At 57.0% G+C, this 16,267-nt stretch overlaps 1 protein-coding gene across 13 annotated transcripts in view; it reads left to right on the top strand.

The window, feature by feature from the left end:
* The window catches only part of ZNF362 (zinc finger protein 362), a 53,822-nt gene extending 40,593 nt beyond the window's left edge, over positions 1-13,229 (top strand). For 10 of the 13 annotated variants that reach the window (XM_050931247.1, XM_050931243.1, XM_050931246.1 and 7 more), the window contains 7 exons: positions 3,964-4,123; positions 4,873-5,119; positions 5,676-5,991; positions 6,886-7,110; positions 9,784-9,862; positions 10,365-10,523; positions 11,096-13,229. In XM_050931247.1, coding sequence (XP_050787204.1) covers positions 3,965-4,123; positions 4,873-5,119; positions 5,676-5,991; positions 6,886-7,110; positions 9,784-9,862; positions 10,365-10,523; positions 11,096-11,212 — 1,302 coding nt within the window. In that variant the 5' untranslated portion in view covers position 3,964 and the 3' untranslated portion in view covers positions 11,213-13,229. The remainder of the gene's footprint in view (positions 1-3,963; positions 4,124-4,872; positions 5,120-5,675; positions 5,992-6,885; positions 7,111-9,783; positions 9,863-10,364; positions 10,524-11,095) is intronic. The other 3 variants (XM_050931250.1, XM_050931249.1, XM_050931248.1) reach the window with 1 other exon arrangement.
* The last annotated feature ends 3,038 nt before the right edge of the window (positions 13,230-16,267 follow it).

Raw genomic sequence — 16,267 nt, 5'->3', positions numbered from 1 at the left:
CTGCATCTTGAAGTCTTTAAACCATGATTTGAGGACTTCAGTGGCTCAGACATTGGTTTGATACAGGAGTGGGCAGGTGAGATTCTGTGGCCTGTGTTGTGCAGGAGGTCAGACTAGATGGTCATAATGGTCCCTTCTGACCTTAAAGTCTATGAGTCTAACTCACGGTCTGAGCTTGTATTTTAGTGGCCCTCCCCTAGTCTCCTGGGCATGGCACGTCGGCGTTTCACTCACGGTACTTTGCTTTCCTGAAATCATGTGAAAGCCAGGATTTCTCACGTCCTCACAGGAATCATAGAAGATTAGGGTTGGAAGAGACCTCAGGAGGTCATCTAGTCCAGTCCCCTGCTCAAAGCAGGACCAACCCTAACTAAATCATCCCAGCCAGGGCTTTGTCAAGCCTGACCTTAAAAACCTCTTAAGGAAGGAGATTCCACCACCTCCCTAGGTAACCCATTCCAGTGCTTCACCACCCTCCTAGTGAAATAGTGTTTCCTAATATCCAACCAAAACCTCCCCCACTGCAACTTGAGACCACTGCTCCTTGCTCTGTCGTCTGCCACCACTGAGAACAACCTGGCTCCATCATCTTTGGAACCCCCACTTCAAGTAGTTGAAGGCTGCTATCAAATCCCCCCTCACTCTTCTCTTCTGCAGACTAAGTAAGCCCAGGTCCCTCAGCCTCTCCTCATAAGTCATGTGCCCAGCCCCCTGATCTTTTTTGCTGGACTTTCTCCAATTTGTCCACATCCCTTCTGTAGTGCGGGGGGCTCAAAACTGGATGCAGATGTGGCCTCACCAGTGCCAAATAGAGGGGAATAATCACTTCCCTTGATCTGCTGGCAATGCTCCTACTAATGCAGCCCAATATGCCGTTAGTCTTCTTGGCAACAAGGGCACACTGTTGACTCGTATGCAGCTTCTCGGTCACTGTAATCCCCAGGTCCTTTTCTGCCAAATGGCTGCTTAGCCAGTGGGTCCTCAGCCTGTGGCAGTGCATGGGATTCTTCCTTTCTAAGTGCAGGACTCTGCACTTGTCCTTGTTGAACCTCATGAGATTTCTTTTGGCCCAACCCTTTAATTTGTCTAGGTTACATTGGACCCTTTCCCTACCCTCCAGCATATCTACCACTCCCCCTAGCTTAGTGTCATCTGCAAACTTGCTGAGGATGCAATCCATCCCATCAGCCAGATCATTAATGAAGATGTTGTACAAAACCGGCCCCAGGACTGACCCTCGGGCACTCCGCTTGATACTGGCTGCCAACTAGACATGGAGCCGTTGATCACTACCTGTTGAGCCCAACGATCTAGCCAGCTTTCTATCCACCTTACAGTCCATTCATCCAGCCCATACTTCTTTAACTTGCTGGCAAGAGTACTGTGGGAGACCATATCAAAAGCTTTGGTAAAGTCAAGGTATATCACATCCACCACTTTCCCCATATCCACGGAGCCAGTTATCTCATCCAATATCTATAGCAGGGGCCAAAATCATGTTGCTTACATGATTGTTGGCAACATTAACATCTCATCAGACAGCACAGATTTTATTTATTTACTCGTGTCATTTTTTGATCCAACTTCAGTTGCCACAAGGTGTCCAGGTGCCAACTGGGCCCACAGCCGCCTCCATGCGGGTATCAGGTCTCTCCCATGGCTGGCTCCTTGCAGGGAGGAACTTACGACTGAGAGGGGGAGAGAGAGAATTCATTCAGGGTAGACAGGCAGTGGGTGGTGTGTTATGAACCTGAAAAACGATAACTCAGTGAATTTCTGCTCTGCATGTAAATGAAGAAATGCATATTCATCAACTATGCAAATTTGATAGTGCTATTTGCATTAATTCTCCAGCTTTCTGGCCCTTCAGCCTTACCAGGTATTGACAAGAAGAACTACGTTTTCAAGTGGCCTCTGATTTTTGGGTGCCTGCCTTGATTTCTGGTCCCAGCGTGAGACATCTATGGCCAGACTTGCAAGTGAGCTGACCCCCCACATCTTCAGATGTCAGTGGGAGCTGTGAGCGCTGGAAATCTGGCTCAGGGGTCTCATGTCGGTCAACGCAGAGGCCAGGCACCTAAAGGCAGAGGCCAGGTGCCAATAGAGGGTTTGGTGCTGTGTGTGTGGGGGTGAGCATAGATAGCATTCACGCCTGGGACTGTGAAATCCTTCCCTTCCTGTATCCCCAGAGGGACTCCCTGGTAAGGAGGGAGAGCTGCTGCGATCTCAGCTGAGCATCGCCTGGAGAGGGATGGCCGTGGTGACCCTGCACAGGCGTTCACGGGTGTAGAACCCAAGGAGGGAGAAGGAATGATTGTTCCAGCTGGCGGTTGGGGGTAGGACTTAGGCCTCTCTGGCTGACTCCTCAGTCACTACCAGGGGGAGCAGTGTAGTGTAGAGATGAGGGGCAGGATTAAAGAAAAACACATGCCATGGCCACCCTTGTGCTCCCACAGTCGCAATGAGCAGAGGTGAGTTAGGGGCCCGAATGTTGCTGTTGAGGAATGGGATGAGAAGCGGGAAGGTGAGGTGTAGCCTCCGGGCTAGCCTAGCTGTGTTAGCCATGGGTAGAGAGCTAGGGAGAGAGGAGGAGCTCAGGGACAGCCCCATGGAAATCCATCCTGCTGAGGGAGTGGGAAGACCGCTAGGGGTCTGTGCTGTAAGGAGAGGGACCGTGTTCCTCCTAAATGGGTTGAGCAGCTGTGCATGTCTGGCTGTTGGAGCTATTCGGCTGCACCATCGTCTCCCTGGGGATGTTCTGGGAACCTGCTTGCTGGGGGCGCTTGCACAAAGCCCAGGGAGCCGATTGCAGGGGACTCTTCTGCCTGCTCCCCCCCCCTCCCGCCCCCCAGTGCTGAATTAGATGGGCCCTAACTAGTCTCTGCTTCTCTGCTGAGAGGAGCTGGTGAGTTCTGGTGGGGCGCTGGGTTCCTGTTGAGCCACAAAGGGGTATGAGATGTTGTGGGCTATTGTTGCTTTATTATCTTCCGGGTCTGTTGTGATCCTCCATGGTCCCACACTCCCTGGGCAGGGATGGTCTGGGGAAGGCTCCCTCCATCTGGGTCACCCCCCGAGAGCCACAGGGCTTAGGGTGCTGTCCTCATCCCACTCGGAGCCCTTGGGGACTCCTCCCACCTGTCCTTGCTTTGTCTTCAACCCTCAAAGGTTGTGTTGTTGCCACCATCTTTCCAGCCAAAAAGGTCCTGGAGCAGCTGCTCCTTAGCACCCCCCCAGCTCCATCAGGGTCTGGGTTTGATTGTGCTGTGCCTCACCCCAGCCAGGCAGCGTCACAGGGCCCCAGGCCTCTGAGCCAGAGGTGGATGGTTCCAGTGAAGGGAGCAGAGGGGGGTCTCTAGGGAGTGAAGGGGGAATCCTTATGGCTGTGGCAGCCCTGCTGCCCGAGATGGCGACCACACTGCTGGTGGGGGTGGGGGGCACTCTGCTGCCTCACGGGCCCTTTCGCGGACCATTGCCTTTCCTGGGGCAGGAGGGGCAGCCTGCTGCTGCTGTCAGCCGGCCCCTGGGGGCAGGACCCCCACATTGTCACCTGGTACCTACAGGGGACAGAGGCCCCGACACTGATTTCACTTGTGCACTAAGCGTGAGGAGATGGGCTGGGGCGTGGGACTGGTGTGCGGAGCGGGAGAGGATAAACCATGCACAGGTGCGCTGAATAAATGCACCGCATGCGCCCCTGCCCCATGAAGTCAGTCCCAGGCCCCTAGCAGTGTCCGGGAGCAGAGGCTCTGGATAAAACTCCCGTGTCATCTCAGAGTTGCAGCTCTGGCACCGTCTGTTCTGCATGGGGAGGAGGCTGGGCCTGGCAGGGGGTGGGTGGGTGGGTGTGTGACCAGCAGGTCTGGCCAGACCTTGCCGTGTGGCACCTACTGAGCTGTGGGGAGGGGGTAACGGAGCCCAGCAGCAAGTGCCACCCTGTGATCCTCTCTGTTTGCCTCCTTGCAGGATGGCGGAGCCTCGCTTTAACAACCCCTACTTCTGGCCACCCCCTCCCACCATGCCCAGCCAGGTAAGACCCCCTCCCTACCCTGCAGCAAGAGAAGCGAGGAGGGGCAGCTGTTTGCAGTCGTGGGTGAGGTCCGGCTGCAGAGCAGCGCGATCCCAGGTAGTGGCTGTTGAGGGCTGTGGCAGGGCCAGCTGAGACCCCGGGAAGAGCAGTGGGCAGGGCCATGGCGGGAGGGACTGACCACGGGGAGAAATGAAGGTTGCTAAAGTCCTGTGGCAAGTGGTGATGAGGAGGGATCAGGACACTTAGACCACGTGTCAAGACCCATGGAGCTGTTGGGCTGGGGAACGTCATGCCAGGGAAAGGAGGCCCCTTGTGAGGCTCAGGGGTAGCTGAAAAGGGACAATCTGGCCTTGAGCTCCTGGGGGGCAAGGGGGCAGGTGAGTGCATTAGGTGAGCGGTTACCTCTGTTTGTCTGCAGCGTCTATGGTAGATACCCCAGCTGCAGCTGGCTGGGAGAGGGGCAGCTTTTGGCAGGCGTCCCGGCGCAGAACAGTGTGCCCGCTAGCTTGGTGGGTGGGTGGAAGCCCAGTGCCACGTGCTGGCATGGGATCTGCCAGTGCTGAGGGCCCCACTGCATGTTGGGAAGCATGCAGCTCCAGGAGTCTGCCCCTTCTTTCCCCCATGCAGTCGCAGAGGTGGGCCATGAGTGGGAGCACCCTTCCCCACGCCACACATGGACTTGCAGGGGAGGGGCCATGCCCCAGAACAGTGGCATAGTTGAGGGTGGGAGCCAGTGTCTCCTCACCTGCACTGTGCCAGGGCTGGCAGCTTCCCTGTGGGGCCGGTATCTGCTGTGCTCCTGTGCCTCTGGCAGTGACGTGTGCGTCTTGCTTTCCTCGTCCCAGCTGGACAACTTGGTTCTGATCAATAAAATCAAGGAGCAGCTGATGGCAGAGAAGATCCGGCCCCCTCACCTGCCCCCCACCTCGGTCTCCTCCCAGCAGCCCCTGCTGGTGCCCCCCTCGCCTGCAGAGAGCAGCCAGTCCATCATGTCCCTCCCCAAACTGCAGCAGGTCCCAGGGCTGCTCCCACAGGCCGTCCCCCAGCCTGATGTGGCCCTGCATGCCCGGCCGGCCACCAGCACGGTCACAGGTAACCACAGCCCCGCAGCACCATGGGGAGCACTGTGGGGTGGCTAAGGGGGAAAGGGAAGGGCTTCCAAGCAGGGGTAGAGAGGCAGAGGTGTCCATCTCTGCACAGGCAAGAGGGGACAGGACTCCAGAGGAGGGGGGCCCCCTGTGTTTGAGGGAACCCAGATTACCTGGCAGGATCCCTAGGCAGAGGCTGGCGCTGCCCCCTACTCCTAAGCCATGCTCTCCCCCTTGGCAGGACGGTCTGTTTCACCTGCTGCCCTTTCTGCCGACGGGGTACAGAGTTGGAACCCCTCAGTGCCATGTTGCAGCTGCAGGGAGTCCCCTCCTTTGCCTCGATTCTCAGGGGCTGGGAGATTTGTGGGGGCCGTGGGTCAGCCCCCTCCCGTAGCTCGGGACTCGTAAGTGGTATCAGGTGTATTGGGGAAGCCACGCCTGTCTGGGGAGATTCCTGTGATGGGGGCTCTGTATCCCAAAGCCAGCTGCCCTCTGGGGGAGAAGGGCGACCTCCATCCCTGTGCCACTGTGTGCCAGTGACCCCCCCCTTTACCTTTCAGGTCTGGGGCTGGCCTCCCGTGCCACTGCAGTCAGCACCTCGGAATCCAGCACTGGCACTAGCACCCCCTCTACCCCCACCTCCACCAGTCAGAGCAGACTCATCGCCTCCTCGCCCACCCTCATCTCAGGGATCACCAGCCCCCCGCTCCTGGACTCCATCAAGACAATCCAGGGCCACAGCCTGCTGGGGGCGCCCAAACCAGAGCGAGGGCGAAAGAAGATCAAGGCGGAGAACCCGTCGGGGCCGCCCGTCCTCGTAGTGCCCTACCCCATCCTGGCCTCAGGCGAGACAGCTAAAGAGGGCAAAACCTACAGGTTGGAACATACGCACCTGAGTGCCACTCCTCCAGCCCCAGGAGCCCTGAGCTGGTGCGCTGCCCCCACACCAGCCGGGCATTCCCAGCCTGGCTCTGCTGGCTGCTCCCTTCCCTCTGCTGAAGGAGGGCGCCTGGCATGGGAACATGGCAACAGCCTCTTTCTGTTCGGGTGCCATCCTACGGCCTTCATTTGGCCAGGCCTGTGCTGGGTGTGGCCCCACCCTCCATGCACGACCCTCTCTGCCAGTGTGGGGGCATGAGCACAGGACTGGCACCCAGGACTTCTGTGTTCTAGTCCCAGCTCTAGAAGCGGGTTGGGAATCAGGGTGGCTGGGTTCCTTCTGTTTCTGGTTCTGACACTGATTCCCTGGGTGACCTTGGGCAAGTCGCTTCCCTTTTCTGTGCCTCAGTTTCCTCAATGGTGGAATGTGGGCTCACAGTTGCCTGCCTTGTGGGGGTCGGTTATGTGGACTGAAAGGTCAGATGATGCCCAGCGCTCGTGAGCGGAAGCTGTGCTCAGTCCCTGCATTGCTAGCTTCTGCAGACATGTCCCTGCTGTGGGGCCCATCAGAGACTGGCTCCCCACAGCCTACAGAACAGTGTGTGCCCATCGCCGGGCTGGGCAGAGGGAGGGGAATGAGACAAGTCCTGGGGTGGATCTGGCCGGTAGCAGCCAGGCCGGAGTTACTCCTGGGGCAGGCTGGGGCTGTAATGGCCTCATGTCCCGCACTGTTCTCAGCCCCTGGCTCCTGCAGCGCTGCAGGGCACGCTGTCCTAGAGCTGGCAGAATGTCTCCAAGGTGTAGGGCCTGGAAGGGGGGCTGGGCCTGGGTGTGCTGCTTGCCATGCCCTTGCCTGATGCCCTCTGGGCCCCTCTTGCTGTCCCTTCCCAGGTGTAAAGTCTGCCCCCTGACCTTCTTCACCAAGTCGGAGATGCAGATCCACTCCAAGTCGCACACAGAGGCCAAACCTCACAAGTGCCCGCACTGCTCCAAATCCTTCGCCAACGCCTCCTACTTGGCCCAGCACCTGCGCATCCACCTGGGTGTGAAGCCGTATCACTGCTCTTACTGTGAGAAATCTTTCCGCCAGCTCTCCCATCTCCAGCAGCACACCAGGTGAGGGACGGGTCTGCCCAGGGAACGGGGAGCGATGCAATGGCCAGTGCCTGGCTGGCTCTGAGCTGCATGCCCCATGGAATCCCGGAGCAAACAAGCCTCTGACAGTTGGACCAAGCCTGGAACTCCTGTCTGGCTGAACTGTTCTGTCCCACAGCCTTTGTCCCCAAGCGGCTGGGAAGCTGTAGCTGCACCAGTTCCTCTGCCCTCCCGATGGTCCCGCAGTGCAGTGCTCTGTGTGGGGAAATTACCCCTAATCACCTGCACTCACCAACAGTGCCAGGCACCATGGTAACGGCCCTACCAAATTCATAGTCCTTTTTGGTCAATTTCACGGTCATTGGATTTTAAAATAGTAAATTTCATGATTTCAGCTATTTAAGCCTGAAATTTGATGGTGTTGTAACCGTAGGGGTCCTGACCCAAAAAGGAGTTGGGAGGAGCTCACAAGGTTATTGTAAGGGAGGTTCGTACGGTACCTTTCTGCACTGCTGCTGGCAGCGGTGCTGCCTTCAGAGCTGGGTAACTGGAGAGCGGTGGCTGCTGGCCGGGAGCCCAGTCTGAAGGCAGAACCACCACCAGCAGCAACAGCAGCGCAGCAGTAAGGGTGGCATGGTATGGTATTAGCGGGGCACTGCCTTCAGAGCTGGGCACCTAGCCAACAGCTGCCCACTCTCTGACTGCTAAGATTGGAAAGTAGCGCAGAAGTAAGGGTGGCAATAGCGTGACCCCTCTAAAATAACCTTGCGGACCCTCCCCCCCCCAACTCCCTTTTGGGTAGGGTTACCAACTTTGGTTGAATGAATTCCTGCATGATGTTATCTTTAATTAAAGATTAATCTTTAATTCCTGGAGAGTCCAGGACAATCCTGGAGGGTTGGCAACCTTACTTTTGGGTCAGGACCCCCAATTTGAGGAACGCTGGTCTCCCCCTTGGAATCTGTGTAGTCTAGGGTAAAAGCTCACAAAAGACCAGCTTTCACAGGAGGAGACCAGCTTTCACAGGCCGTGATAAGTTTTTCATGGCCATGAATTTGGTAGGGTCCTAACTATGGAGTCCCAGAATGCACTGGGATAAGCACAGCATGTGCATACCACCACTGTCCTGTCAGGAGCCGGGGCTGCTGGTGGCCCCTGCTTTCTCTATATCATTGAGGTATGTCCAGCCTTGAACGCCCCAAGGGCCAGGTAAAAATTCACCAGCACCTATGAGACCCGGCTCTTGTGGGCACGCCAGTGGTGTAGGTCTGTGCCCTTGCACCAGCGTTTGCATGCAGTGGGCATGTGGCAGGTGTCCCTGGTCTGACATGCCCAGGTGCCAGATTTTGCCTGTGAACAGGTGCCCAGCCATCCTGTTGCATGGAGCTGTGGAATCGAGCCCAGGCTTTCCCATTGGGCCTGCCTGGGAGAGCGTTTCTTTGCCCACCTCAGGACGCCTAGAATGATGCAGGGTTTGACTCCTATTCCCAGCCTGGGCTTTCTCTCCCTATGCCCCTGGATTCCTGCGCTGCCCTCCCCCCCCCCCCCAGCATCAAACGTGAAGGAGCAGGCGGCCTTCAGAAAGCGCCTGCTGGTTCCTATACTCTGGGAGCCTGTGTGGAATGAAGCCAGAGGGACAATTTCCTCCTGTGAGCCCTTGGGACAGGCCAGCTATGCTCTGCCTGCCTCCATGGACTGACCCTATAAACCTCCCTCCCTCTTTCCCTAAGGGATGCCACCTCTCCAGGTTTGCCCAGGATCGACCCTCTTTTGAGGTAGCTGCGCTGGGAGATCTGTCAGGGTGCTCAATACGTGGCCAGCTGGCCAGTCTGACGGGCCCAGGAGCACCCTGGTTTTTGTACCCCTGTCCTCCCTCCGGGCTGAACAACCCAGACTCCATGATCTTGCGGAGCAGGAAATAACTTGGGGGGGTGCCAATGTGTCTTCACCACGGAGTTAGCTCAAATGACTCCTCTTGAGCGAGCCCACCTCCAGTGAGCACGGCCACTCTGTGTCAGGGCTCTCCCACTGCCAGGTCTGTGCTGGCACTGCCCGTGCTTGTGTGAAGCGCTAGCACTTCTGGGGGCACAGCCCAGGACGTTGTCGCGGACGGGGCTGGGTGGCTCTGTGATACTTTTCCAGTGAATTGAGGGAGAACTCATCTCTCCTTCCAGGAACAGGGGGCATGGTAGGAAGGCCCTGGCAGACTGGCAGCACTCGAGTGGCACTAGCCTGTGTCCCCACAGCAGGGCAGGTGACGAGTGGTGCATGGCTCAGGCCAGCCAACTTGAGCTAAAAGCCCCCCTGCACTCAAGTGAAGGAGTTTATGTGCGGATGGGATATTCGAGTTATAACTCCAATGACGGGGCTAGGCAGCAGGCTGGGAGCCCATTGCCCTGCAGCTGGGGTGGTCCACCTCCGTCCTGTTGCTGGAGGAGGCTGGCTCCTGCTTTTGTGTATGTGGCCCCTGCAGGGCTGGAATCCAGCGTGCTAACAGAGGCAGCCCTTTGGGGGACAGAGCCACCTTGCAGCCACTTGCTCGCTGAGTGGGGCTGGAGTGGAGAGGGGCTGTCCAGGTGCCGTGTGTGTGCTGCGGCCTTAGAGGGCTGCTGCACCCCCACTGCAGAGTAGGGCACGGGGTGAGATCCCATTCTAGGCGGTGCCTGCGTTGATGTGCCTGTTGCTGTGTTGCAGAATTCACACTGGCGACAGACCCTACAAGTGCCCACACCCTGGCTGTGAAAAGGCTTTCACACAGCTCTCCAACCTCCAGGTCAGTGCCCTGTTGGGGCCCGGCAGGTTCCCAGCCCAGCGATGTCAGCCCACGGGGGGCCAAGCCCTTGGGGAGGGGAGACACAAGTGGTTGCAGGGTGGGGATGGGGGGGACAGAGAGCTCTTGATGGAGGTGGGGAGCAGAGGAGTAAACTCCTGACCTAGGTCATGGAGCTGGGCAGTTGACAGGAAGGGGGAGGCTCTCTTCCGACCCAGTGGATGTGGTTCCAGGGAGCAGCATCAATGTCTGAGGGCCTAGGACTGGGGGAGGTGGCGCCGATGCCCTGAGCCCTGCAGGGGGTTGTGGGGATCGACAGTCGTTGGCCCCTGTCCCACAGGGGTGTCTGCTCTGCCATTGGTGTGGATCCGGGGAGCAGAGCAGGCTGCTCTACGTGGTCCCCCAGCCACTGGGCTCCGTGTCCCCATGGGACGGGGGGCACGGCGCAAGAGCTGCCAAGGATTGTGCCATGTAACGCTGCCCCTGCCTCCTCCCGCCCTCGCAGTCACACCAGCGACAGCACAACAAGGATAAGCCCTACAAGTGTCCGAACTGCTACCGGGCGTACTCGGACTCGGCATCGCTGCAGATCCACCTCTCTGCACACGCCATCAAACACGCCAAGGCCTACTGCTGCAGCATGTGTGGGAGGGCCTACACCTCGGTGAGTGGGGCAGGAGGCGTGGGGAGGCAGGCACTGGGCAAGGCAGGGATGGGGCCTGCGATGGGGCCAGAGGTGCCACGGGGTAGGGTCTGTTCCAGACGACTCATGCCCGCAGCCTGTGCCAGCGCAGCCACGCGGGATGAGAAAGGGAGGGGGTGTCTGCCCACAGCCAGGGGCTCATTGGGTGAGGAGCTCCTTAGCACGGTCGTCATCCCAGCACTGGCAAGGGAGGCTCTTAACGGTGCTGCAGGGATCAGGCTCCAGCCAATCGCAAACCAGCTAGTAAGAGAAAATTGCTTTCTGTTGGCTAGAGCCTGAAGCCTGGGCTTCTCCCTGCCAGGTGGAGGCAGATCCCTTGGGAGAGCAATCAGCTTGTCACCTCTGAGTTGTCCTGTAGCGCTCCCGGGCATGTGAATGAGGATGGATTCGGGGGGGGGGGGGGGCATTGGATGGGGGCTCCCTTCTGGGCACGGGGCGACGGGTCAGTTCCATCCCTGCAGGAGGCAGACAATGGGCCCACCCCTCCTAGCTGCAGCACTTACCCTGCTGCCCGGCTGTCTCTCCCCCCACAGGAGACGTATTTGATGAAGCACATGTCCAAACACACCGTGGTGGAACACCTAGTGAGCCAGCACTCACCTCAAAGGACGGAGTCACCCGGCATCCCAGTGCGGATCTCGCTCATCTAATTTGGGGCTTCCTCGCCCACCCCTACCCTGCGCAGCTCTCCTCCCCCCAATCCGGATCGCCAGGGGCCAGGGGGTGGCTTGGAGACGATCACACAGACCACCCCCCCGGCACCGCCACCGAGTGCCCACGCCTGCCAAGCCACGGGGAGCAACTGCGAAGACACTCATCTTTTGGGAGAAATTAATGAATGAATTAATGTTTGGAAAACACCCCTCGGCCCTGGCCCCGCCCCCAGCACCCTGCCGGGAGAGCCAGGGACTCGTCCACAGTTTTGGTGACATCCAAAGACTATTTCAGAGCACTTTGAATCTCTGTGTTTGATTTCTTCATTTTCTTTCTTTTTTTCCCTTCTTTCTTCCCCCACCCCTATTCTCCATGCTCCTTTCTGCTCTCTTTTGGATACAAGTAGATATATATTGGCCAAGAAGTTGGTGCTGCTAAAACCGAAAACCCAAACTGGACAGAGAAGTGCTGGATGGCGTGGCGGGCAGGATCCAGGGCCTGGCACTCGGGATCCTACAGCCTCAGGATGAGACTCTGGGACGTGACCAGCCTGGCGCTTGGTATCTGCTGCCCCTCCTGGACTCTCCGTTGGGAGCCAGCATGAGAGGGGAATGGGTTAACCTGTTGGCTGGAGAGGTGAGATCTGGTGGCGTGGGGACAGGCACTCGAGCAGCAGCCGCAGAAGGGAGACCTTTGTTCCGCAGACGTGGCTGTTCCCCACTGGGGCTTGTCCCTCTGCTGCTTTGTCTAACCTCGTTGGGATGTTTTGGTGGTTTTCTTTGGTTTGTTTCATTTGTCCTGTTTCGAGCTGCACAGGACTGGCTGGCTCCGTGGCCATGCCATGGTCCGTGCGCATTTCACCCACGCCCTCCCGTGGCGGCGCGAGGAATCGCTGCTGGGGCTCGCCCAGCTGGGGTAAGTGTGGGGGCTGCCGGAGGAGGTGCTCAGCCTATGACAGGGACACAGTCGGGGCTGGCCAAGTTCATCGAGGGCAGGGCTGGCCATGCCTGTGTGGAATCCAGAGATGTAGCCCATGGAGACCGCAGGTCCCAGCATGCCATGCTCTAGTTTGAGCTAAGCAGTATCCCACCAGATCAGGAAAGCGCATTTCCTGCTTGGAGCTGTAGTCTGTAGGATTGGGACAGCGAGTCAGGGAGACTGGCCAGCTCTGGTATAGTCCCAGCTGTGGGCTCCCCTTTCCAGACCCCAGCTCTGCTAGGCCAGCCATGGCGGATGGGAGTGGAGGGGCACTTTGGCCATGGTGCTGAGGATCGGGGGCGGGGGCATGGGATTTCACAGCAGGAGTTTGGGAGCCTCAGCTGCCCACAGTCCACTGCCTCCCCCCCACCTCGAGTCCACCTGGTGCTAACTAGGGATTGTCCTGAGATATGAAGGGGTGTTTGCTAAGGAAGAGCGAGTGTGAGAGAGGGGGAGGGGGGCACTCACCACAGGTTATGTTCTTTGACGTGGATTGTTTTTCAGTCTCTCTTCCCCACTGTGGGCATCCAGTGCTGCTGCTCTGGAAGCCGGGGCATCACAGCAGCCCAGGCTATCAGGGTTTCCAGAGTGGCAGCAGCCAGGGGCAAGGGAGCAGCCTGGGGTCTCCTCTCTCTCTGTTACCTCTTGGATCCTGTGTTTGCTTATCAAAGGGCTGGGCCCCAGGCAGAGTGTTGCATGTGGGAGAGGGGAGTCCGCCCCATGGGAAAGCTCCCTCCAGACCACCCCTACCAGGAATGTCTCCACCCCCTGCGCCATGCAGTACAACAGGCCCTTCCCCCTGGCTCTGCCCCTCTGCCCAGGTTCCCAGCAGGGCACTGACAAGCGCTTTCTGCACTGTCACAAGATTTACATAGAAACCCCATACGGTCCCTGAACCCTGCAGTGAGGCTACCGCTGGCCCAGTCCCTGGGGCTTTGGAGCAGTCGGTTGCTGTGGCACCAGTCAGCTGCCGTGCGAATTTCCCTGTCTCCTGCTGTATTTGTGCAGGATGGTAATGAAGCCACCTGCAGAGCACCTGTTCCAGGTGTTACGGTGCCAGACAACATCTGCTGGCTGGGCACAGCTCCCGTTAGCCCTGTGCACACTAGGGCTTGTGACTGGCTCCATTTCTGGCCCAGCTGTAACCCCGCCCATGCACAGAGCACCTGTCAGTTGTTCTGAACTTGGCTGACCCTACCTGGTTTGCGCTGTAGCTTGTGCTCTGAAACAGGGCCGGTTAGAGTCGGGTCACTTGCAAACCGGGCTGTACTGAGCACAGTGGGGAGATCAGCAGGAGAGTGCAGGGGAAAGCCTGCGTTGCCCCCACACCCTGCTGCTGGCATTGGAGGTGAGCTGTGAGCCGTGTCATTAGCGGCACTTGGATCTGAAATTCTGGTTCACTGAGGTCTGATTCTGCTGCCATGATGAAGCTCTCCCAGAGGTTAGTGGGGCAGGACGAGGCTGTGAGCCCCCCAGCTCCTGGGATGCAGGGAACAAACCAGCTCCCTCCTGAGCAAACTAAAACGCTGAAGGGGAAGAGGAAAGCTGGCGTGCCCGAGGGCTGTGCCTCAGGGGTTGGTTACTCTGTCCTTGGACCGTGTGGCTGGTCAGACGGGCGCTGGGAGAAACGCAGAGTGGAGCGGCGTTCCCTCCCCACCTCCCCAGCACCCCCTGGGAATCAGCCCCCCAGCAGTGCGGTCCCATGGCAGGGAACCTTGGAGCAGGGTTAGGAGGGAGAAGTCCAGCAACGAGACACGAGGCCCTTCCCTTCCCTGAGGTCACCCCATTGGGTACAGTAGTGGTACCACAGGCATGGATCCCACTGCCCTCCACGTGATTCCCTCGGGTCACCTGGGGCACAAGCTTGATCTCTGGCCTTGGGGGGACTGAGCTGATTTGGGAGCTGCAGAGCCTGCTCTCAGGCCAGATGGACTGGAGGGGGATTCCGCCAGCCAAGGGTGCTGTGGATCTGCCTCTCTGCCCTGCAGAATCCCACATGCCAGTCACTGAGAAGCAAATGCAGCAGGAAGAATGATTTGCAACGTGTAAATACCTCCAGTGCAGCAGCTTTGGAGGGGCCTGGCTCAGCCAGAGTCAACAGCAGCAGCAGGCCCTGCAGGGAACAATTACACTAGGGCGGGAGCTCAGAGCTAACAGCTCAGCAGGGCCAGGACAGGGTCTAGGTAGGAGCTGGGACTGATGGAGAGCTCACCTTGCTCCAGCTGGAAGCACTGGCTGGCTGCTCACCCACAACCCAGCTTCTCCCAGCAGGAGGCGCTGTGCATTGCTGGAGAGAACTTCCTCCCAAGCAGGAGGTGATACAGCTACCTGTGGCCACTTAAGCCTTTCACTGCCAGGACTGAAACCCTCCCAACCATGAGAGATTTATAAAAGCAGAGCGGATCCATCCCATCCCTCTCCCCCCCACAGCAGCAAATCATAGATCCCTTCCTGTTTGGTGAAACCAATTCAATGTCGTATTAAAAAAGCAGCAAGCAGATGGGCTTGCCCTCCTCCTTGCCAGCCTCTCTTTTGGAAAGCCATGCCCATGCCTGCGTGTGGATGGATGGATGGATACGTGGAGTTATATATATACACACACACACACACGTGTGTGTGTGTGTGTATATATATATATATATATATATATGCACACACACACACATCTACGTATAGAGAAGGAAGAATGCCCAACGTCCCCCAGCCCGCCAAGAAAGACTAGACAAAAACTCATATATATTATGTACTCCTTGGTTCCGTTTTGGATATTAACTGTTATTTTTATACACTTTTTAAGCCTTAACTATATCATTGTTTTACCAGGTTGTTTGTTTATTGCCTACTCTGTTTATTAATTTGATTCTCTTTTTACCCTGCCCTCTGCCCTGACCTTTGTTTCTGAATTGATGTTGTACGATATTCAATATTGTAACCTTTTTGTCAGCATGTTAATACTGTGTAAATATGCCTCTTATACATACTGTTAACACATCTTTGTTTTTCTTTTTTTTTTTTCTATATGAAAATCCAGGCCACGTGTCTCTAGATCTAGTTATTACCTTATTAAAAAAGAAAAGGATTCTCCCTCCCCCTTCTCTCTGTCTCGCATTGTGGTTAACGGAAAGACATGAGGAGGCTGCGGCTTCCGTATCGAAAGTTTGCATTATGTTTAAAAGAAAAAAAATTTAAAAAAAAATTCAAAACAATTTTGCTCTTTGTATTTCTGTTGTGAAACAAAATAAACTGTACATGCAAACTTCTGATGGCCTAGCAGCTGTGAGGCTGGTTTGTTCTGAGAGAGCCAGGGTGGTAACTGGGTGGAGACAGGCCACAGTATGGCAGGGGAAATCAGAGCTCCTGGGTTCTCTCCTCTTCGCTGACCCTGACAGAGTCACTTGGCCTCCACATCAATTTCCCCGTGTGTAAAATGGGAATGAAACTGAGCCACTGCTGAACGGTGCTTTGAGATGCACGGCAGAGACTGGAAGGGGAAGTGTGATTTGACCTTGTTGGGCACTGTGCAGGGTGCAATACAGGGTCGGGAGTGTAATTTACACCGGGTGCAAGAGGCTCCCATTGGGGTGAGCAGAGAATGCAGATTGGGTCCTATTTTATATCGCCTTGCTCGGGTGTGAATCATGACACAAGGTGTGAGGCAGAGGGAATCAGCCCACAGCCATCCATCATCCCTGCTCCCCTCCTGTCCTGGCTCGTCGTACTAGAACTTGCTGTCTCTCAGCAGCTCACCTGGCAGAGAGAACCCACACAGCAGGCTCAGGGGAAGGTGTGTGCTCTGCAGATGCAACTGGGACCTGGGGCACCTTAGGGCTTCATTACTCTGAGAGGGTTCTCAGACAGTGAGTGCGTAGAATCGCAGAACTCTCAGGTTGGAAGGGACCTTGAGAAGTCACCTAGCCCAGCCCCCTGCACGGAGGCGGGCCCAAGTGAACCTAGACCATCCGACAGGTGTTTGGCCAACCTGTTCTGAAAAGCCTCCAATGACGGGGATTCTGCAGCCTTCCTGGGAAGCCTGTTCCAGAGCTCCACTACACTTAGAGCTGGCAAGTTTTTCT

This window comes from Gopherus flavomarginatus, chromosome 21 (assembly GCF_025201925.1).
Source record: "Gopherus flavomarginatus isolate rGopFla2 chromosome 21, rGopFla2.mat.asm, whole genome shotgun sequence".
In the NCBI taxonomy this organism is placed as follows: Eukaryota; Metazoa; Chordata; order Testudines; family Testudinidae; genus Gopherus; species Gopherus flavomarginatus.
The sequence above is the reverse complement of the archived record's forward strand: the minus strand, read 5'-3'. Positions and strand labels throughout refer to the sequence as shown.